The 7,407-nt window shown below is 33.6% G+C and overlaps 1 protein-coding gene and 1 long non-coding RNA gene across 2 annotated transcripts; both read right to left on the reverse strand.

The window, feature by feature from the left end:
• Positions 1 to 562: 562 nt before the first annotated feature.
• LOC138906382 (uncharacterized) lies at positions 563 to 3,295 on the reverse strand. The gene is made up of 2 exons (XR_011413701.1): positions 1,066 to 3,295; positions 563 to 870 (listed from the first exon to the last, which is right to left on the reverse strand). It is a non-coding gene; the product is annotated as an uncharacterized lncRNA (long non-coding RNA).
• Positions 3,296 to 6,021: 2,726 nt separating this feature from the next.
• LOC104110497 (short chain aldehyde dehydrogenase 1-like) lies at positions 6,022 to 7,407 on the reverse strand. Its single transcript, XM_009620013.4, has 2 exons — positions 7,265 to 7,407; positions 6,022 to 6,934 (listed from the first exon to the last, which is right to left on the reverse strand). The coding sequence occupies exons 1-2, from the start codon at positions 7,300 to 7,302 to the stop codon at positions 6,133 to 6,135; spliced, it is 840 nt and encodes a 279-aa protein (XP_009618308.1). The 5' UTR covers positions 7,303 to 7,407; the 3' UTR covers positions 6,022 to 6,132.

Raw genomic sequence — 7,407 nt, forward strand, 5'->3', positions numbered from 1 at the left:
ATCATATTATTAAATCTATAGCTACGTAACGGCGAAAAGTGCCACTTTATTTAACGACCAATTTAGTGTGGTGGCGTCGTTACCTTATTTTTTTCTCCCATCTTACCATTTCTTATTACTAAATAGGCAAAATGGCCTCTGAGCCACCTAAACTTGCACCCAATTGCCAACCCAGTAAATGAACTTAAAAGTTTTCTATTTGAACATTTCAACTTAATCATTTTCACATTAATAAACTACTTTAACCATTGCCCATGCTTATGTGGCAATGACATAGCTGATGTGGCCGAGCTACGTGCAAATCACGCTTGTAAGGTGCGTGACTATGCTAGTTTTCATTTTTTTAAAAAAAAACTAAAACTATAAACAATAAAGAAACAAAGGAAATGTAAAATCAGACACTTTCTGTCACGACCCAAATTGTAGAGCCGCGACGGGCACCCGGTGTCTAACTCAACAGAGTACCAACGTAACGTATCCTTCTTATCATACTATCATGGGTAAATAAACCGGAAAGTCCGTCATGAGATTAATAGAATTAAACATAAGAGAATACTCGACATAGGACGACCCAACATGATATACCAACTTATACATATGACATACGGGCCTATAAGGCCGACATAATCCTTTGTATACTCAAAACATAGGCCGATAAGGCCATACAAGTATCCATATACATTACATCTGTCTACAAGCCTATACGAGTACATAAATATCATAAAGTTCGAGATATGGCCCCGCCATACCAATCAATACATGTCCAAATCATACTGACCAGATAGGTAACTCCGGATCAAGTGGAGTGAACCAACACCTTTCGCTGAGCTGATAGCCTACTAGGAGGACTCTCAACCTGTCTATCGGTACCTGCGGGCATGAAACGCAATGTCCCCAGGCAAAAGGGATGTCAGTACAAATAAAGTACCGAGTATGTAAGGCATGACAGTAGTATATAAAAGACATGAAAGAAACATAGAGTAAAGAACTCAACCTGTAATTTTGAATAGCTATGTGAATCATGAAAAATTTATAATGTTATACATATGCGTATAAATTCTATACCATGCATAGGTATATGCGTACATAACATCATCAAGCCTCTGATGGAATCCCATCATATCATCTCAGCCACTGTGGGTGAAATCATCAACGTATACCAGCTGATCAGGTGGTGGTGTATATATAATGCCAGGATCTTTTCCCATATCCCAATACATATAATATACGTGTATATAACGCTACCTGGTCATGTGTCAATGTACATGTATAAATGAATGCAATGTATAATGAAGTAAGTCAGTAAGATTTCTCGGAATGTCATAAGATCAATATGCCTTCGGATAAACTTTAGCAACTTACGTATTTTTCTGATACCCATGAACAGAAGATATAACAATAGGACACATGGGGAATCAAGAACATATGCACCCTAGTACTTCTATGAATAAAGTCATTTATGAAAGTTGCGTGCTTGCTCATTTCATTGCATCATATGGATCATGCCAAAAGGAAAGAAGGGATAGTCTTAACATACCTTTGCAATCTTCTCTCCAATCGCCCACCAAGCTCAATATGATCTTCTTACGTCTATAATGAGTAACCCGACTTCGTCGTCATCACATAAGCATTGTAACTCTCATATTTCAAAATCAATATTCTACAAGAAAATGGACAGCACATCTCTTATTTTTACTACATCCCATAAGTTACTAAAAGTCACCAAACAACCCAAACAACAACAATATAATTCACAATAAGCTCTCTGATTACTTCAACAACCATTTTGAGCGGCAAACTCGATTTACAATTAAAAAAATATAATTTAATCCAATTCCCTTTTCATGAATCTGCCTACAACTTATATAACATCATACTTATGCTTACCATATCATTTTCATCCCAAAATATCATAAGAATAATCTTCAAAAATAGTCCACACGCCTAGCACCTTAACCTTTATCGTCAACATCTTATTTTTCATGTTATCTTCTCCAATCCACTGAATAAGCACATAGATAAGCTTAACAACAATAGCCACAACATAATCAAACTATTTATAATAATTTTCAGCCACAACAAACCATATATATAGCCTCAACACAGCCCACAAAAAAAAAGATAACGATTCCTTATGCCATGTCAATTACTATCTTGTAGATTTTCACTTAAACAACTCAACCAACACATAAATAAAATTAATCCCAAGAAATAGAGTGTTATACATACCTTAAATAATATAAAAAATTTCGAACCAAAGCTTCCCTTAGCATACAAGCATTCTTAATCACATCACAACACCATAAAGACTCTCTTCTTCACTTAGGCTAACTTTGATGTTTGATTATGGTGTATTTCTTTGGAATTTGTTTGGAGCCTTTGGGGAATTGTTTGGGAGGGTTTGGAGAGTGTGAGTCTAGAAGGAGGACGAAAAATGAGCAAAGCTCATCCCAAAGATGAGATAAGAATAAGTGAAGGCCGGGCCCCGACCAAGTGGGTCCCATAGGGGCTTCCTACGCAGTTTCGCGAAAACATAAATACCTCTCTACACCGATGTCGTATTGACGAACGGTTTGCGGAGTTAGAAACTAGATACATGGGGCCTATAAACTTACCTCGCAACCTGGCCTATAAACCTGTAACTCTCAATATATTGGGAGAAAACTACCTCGCAACCTGGCCTATAAACCTGCCAGTTTCTCCGAAGTGCGGCGACGTGACTTGGCGACCCTACTTTAAAAATTCATATTTCTCTACCCCGATATTGTATGAATAAATGGTTTGGGCCGTTGGAAATTAGGTTCAAATACTTTCATTTTGGTATGATATATGTCCCAAAATGACATCATAAAACTTATGAATTAATTTCTCAAAATAGCTCGTTACAAGGCAAATCTTCGCTCGATTTTTCCCAAACTTTATATTTCATATCCAAACATCATATATAGTCATATCATGATTTTAAACTCATTTAAATCATGATTAACAAGTCTCATATTCATCTTAACTTACTTAAGATTTCGGTAAATCTTTCTTATCCTTGTAGAAGGATTTCGTCCTTTTTGAGCTTACATTAGATAATCCTATAATGATAGTGACGCCTGAAGTATATGGTGTAACAACATGTCCCCTTAGAAATATTTTTCCCCGAATGATAACTTTTAAAGGCTTGTGAAAATGGGACGTAACATCATTAAATCACTTTATATACTTTCAAAGAGGATCTCATTTTCAAGTTTACATCAATTGACTTACGACATACTTTTACATACAAAAACATGGGGTGTAACACTTTCTTTCCCTACCCCTTCGCTAATCCACCCCCCCTTTCCCCCTTTTTTGTTCCTTCTGTTCCTTTCCCCCATTAACGTTGTTCCCTCCACCTCCCCTAATTCCCCTTTAATTTCTCCTCTTCTTCCTTTTCACGATTAATTTTCTTTTTCTTATGATGAAAATTTTATGCAACTTTTTAATTTTTCAGGGATTGTAATTTTGATTGGTCTTAGTAGTTACAGATGAAAAAGTGATAATTATTAAAGGTGATTTTTGATGAGATCACTGGTAGATTTTTCCGGTGCAAATTGATTGTGCTTCTCTTAGTTGCAGATTTGGATGTTGGGGTTTTGGGAGTTAAATTCTATCAGAATTGCCATATATCTTATAAAACTCCCCAATTTCTTTCGCCCCCCCACAATCCTAGCAGGTATAGAGAATAGGAATAGAAAGAAAAAAAATTTAAAATATTAAGAAATTGATATTTTTTTTATTGATTTGAAAGTTTTAGAACGAAGAAAGATGTAGTTCATAGTTGATTTGAGGGGATTTTAAAGTAGATGAGGATGATGTCGATGGTGGATGAAACATATGGTGATGGTGGGGTTGCCATGGTATAGAAGAAGATAAAGTTCTTTTTTTTTAAATTTTAATAAATTGGTGAAAAATGACTGGGACCTGTAAATTACACTTGTCAAACAATAATAAGTTAAGAATATGACGTGTTAACTGTGTCATAGCGATTGAGGAACACGCTCAGCTGGAGGTATTTATTAGTACTCATCCATCAAGTATAAGTATTCAAATGGGAAACTTCTAAGTTCATTTACCGGGTTGGCATTTTGGTACAAGTTTAGGTGGCCCAAAGGTTATTTTGCCTATTAAATAATTATATTTTATTATGTATCGTATCTTTTATATAATAATTCTACCTTGTACTCTATTTCTTTTTATTATTGTAAGTTTATTTTTCACATTGTTGATGCGTAATATCATGCAACAACATAAAATAATATAATTTATCCAAACGTTATATTCATCAAAACAATACAATATAATATAATATGATACATTATAAAATAATGCGTAACAACCCTCCAACAAGCTGTAATAAAGTTGTTTGCATTGTTGGCTAATATATGTCACTTTGGAGAAAAGGGGTGTGTGGAATAAACAGATTGAGTTTTTGGAAATTCCTTTTTCCATTTGTGATGGCATATATAGATAAAACGAACACTGTGATGTTTGGAGCATAACTGAGATGATTAATGGGTGGGCACTATTTAGACATCAACATAACATGCTCTATTTAATAATATTGTTGCCAATTATTTAATGTATAGAAAGTTTGCAGAGAGATACCTTACTTGTCGGTGCCTCTGCCAACAGTCTTGGAATAAATACAGGCCATTTTCACATTTATGTCACACCTCATCTTCACATCTGCATGATCGATCTTATGATATTGGCATTATCTTTCCATTTCAATAATTATACATACTTGGCTCACAATCTTCTGTGGATGTCAGTATCTTGTCGGTCTTTGAACATTTGAATTTGACTAACATAATTATTTTTTGATGTCTAACTCTTTAGTTCGACCAACTTCAATCTTTAATTTGACTAGATCAAGTTAAACAATATTAAAAAAGAGTTAATTAGTTCGACATAAAGATTATATAACTATCCAATTTATGATTCAAAAAATATACAAAAGTTAAATACTACTACATCGTTCATCAAAGGTTTAGAACTATTTCACCTATGATAGAAAGCCGTTTGCTTGTTGTCAAACTTTTGGTTAGGGGTGTACAAAATCAAACCGAAAAATCGCATCAAATCGAAAAGTCAAACAAAACTGATTAAAACCCCGATTAGGTTTGATTTGATTTGGTTTGGTATTAAGTAAAAAGCCCAAACCAAACCGATATATAAATATATAATTTATATATATATTTTTAAGACTTATTATAGAATTTTCTTTAAAAATTATTTAGAAATATTTGCAATTTTCTTATAGGATGTAATATTTAGTTAAATATGAAGTGCTCCATATTTATTAACTTTAAATAATGGGTTGTATGGTCACTTTCTTATCAAGTGTTAGTGAAATATGTCAATCTCTTTATTCTTCTATATTTATATGTCAAGATCTGTTAAATTCTTATATCTTTTCGAATTTGAAATGGTATTTCGATAATTTAAAATTAAATAGAACATATCATTACATAGGTTCACATTTATTTTTATGTTTAACTATTAAATTCGATTAATCTTGAAAGTTTAACTCAACGTAAAATTATTGTCAGACGATTAAAAAATAACTATCATGCGTTACTAAAAGAATTCTTTCATAAAAATATTTTAATAGATCATATATTTACTTATCAAAAATTTAATAAAGGAAGATTGAAACAATATTCATATAACAAAAACCCCGAAAAATCCGAAAAAACCAAACCAATCCAAACCGATATAGTTGGTTTGGTTTGATTTTGATAAAAACCGAACCAACCCGGTACATCTACACCCCTACCCTTCGCCTTTCCTTTGAATCAAAGTAGGCCGCGAAGTTATATTTTAGTCTATCGGTGGAAAAATTATACATCTTTCTCCATATATTTTAACTGAAAAAATGTCTTTGAGCTAGCAATTAACAATATGTGACATAAAATAGAAATAGTTAGCTCACGCTTGATTTGCATTATGTAAATTAAAAGGCTATACTTGAAACATCAGCCAGACAAATTGAAACAAAAATTCTTATTATTCAATAATTATAAAAATCTTCGGTTCCACAAAGGAAAATGAAAAACTTAATGAGAAATAAAGAAAGAACGAAGAGAACTTGATAAAAAACTACACTGAGGAAAGTACACTTTGGATAGTTTTCATGTAAGCCTGATTAGTAGTACTATAACCTCCATCAATCACAAGATTAAGTCCACTAATAAACTTAGATTCATCACTAGCCAAATACAACGCCGCCTCCGCCACATCCTCCGCCGTCGGCACCACCCCTTTTAAATTCGCCGACGAGCAAATAATCCCATCAACCACAATCTTATCTGCTCCCATTGCTTTAACTAAAAGTGGTGTAGCCACAGCACAAGGAGAAACACAATTAACTCTAATCCCATATTGACCTAATTCAGCACATAAATTCTTTGTTAATCCCACTACTGCATGTTTTGAAACAGTATAAGAATGTGGTGATTCACCTGAATTAACAGAAGCTACACTTGAAGTAAAAAGAATGACACCCTTTTTAGCTGGGATCATAACCTTAGCAGCATATTTAGCTCCAAGAAATGATCCATAAACATTAACATCAAATACCCTTTTGAAATTTTCGTTGTCCGAATCGACTATATTGAAATCAAGATTTCCTGGAATTCCTGCGTTGTTGAACATGATGTCAAGTTTGCCATACTTGGAAATTGTTGTGTCAATGAGATTTTTAACGTCCGAGTCACTTGTTACATCACAATGGATGTATGTAACATCATTTGGATAGTTGAGATTATTGCAAAGGGATTGGCCTATATTGTCTTGAACATCTGCTATAACAACTTTTGCTCCATTTTGTAGGAAAAGTCTAACTGTACTTTCTCCAAAACCACTAGCTCCTCCAGTGATAATGGCTACTTTGCCTTCTAATCTGCATTTCAAGAATTTATTATCACATTATTGATTCATGTAGAAGGAAAAAAAGAAAAAACTATGTACGGTTAGAGCTAGAGCCCGAATTTTAACTTTACAGATTCTGAATTTTAGAACGACGGCTTCAATTGCTAATAACTGAGTTTTAAATTTGATATTTGTATATATTTAATGAATTTCTTAATATAAATACATTATACGAGCAAAAACTATTGCCTTCGACCGAATCCGTATTCGAACTTCTAGCTCTCCGGCGTATATATATACACACAAATAAAGGCAACATAACTAGAATTGAAAGAGGAAAGTATTAAAGAAATTAGCTTACCTTCTGCTTGTGGGAGCTAGAGGAGAGCATCCATTCATTTTGAACAGATTTCTTGGAAATAACGGAGGAAGTTCTAAGCCAATGAGATTTCAGTGTCCAAAAAAAAAAGCAATTTATAGGGGAGCAAATGAGGTACCCTTTGA

The sequence above is a fragment of the Nicotiana tomentosiformis genome, chromosome 2, assembly GCF_000390325.3.
Source record: "Nicotiana tomentosiformis chromosome 2, ASM39032v3, whole genome shotgun sequence".
Lineage (NCBI taxonomy): Eukaryota > Viridiplantae > Streptophyta > Magnoliopsida > Solanales > Solanaceae > Nicotiana > Nicotiana tomentosiformis.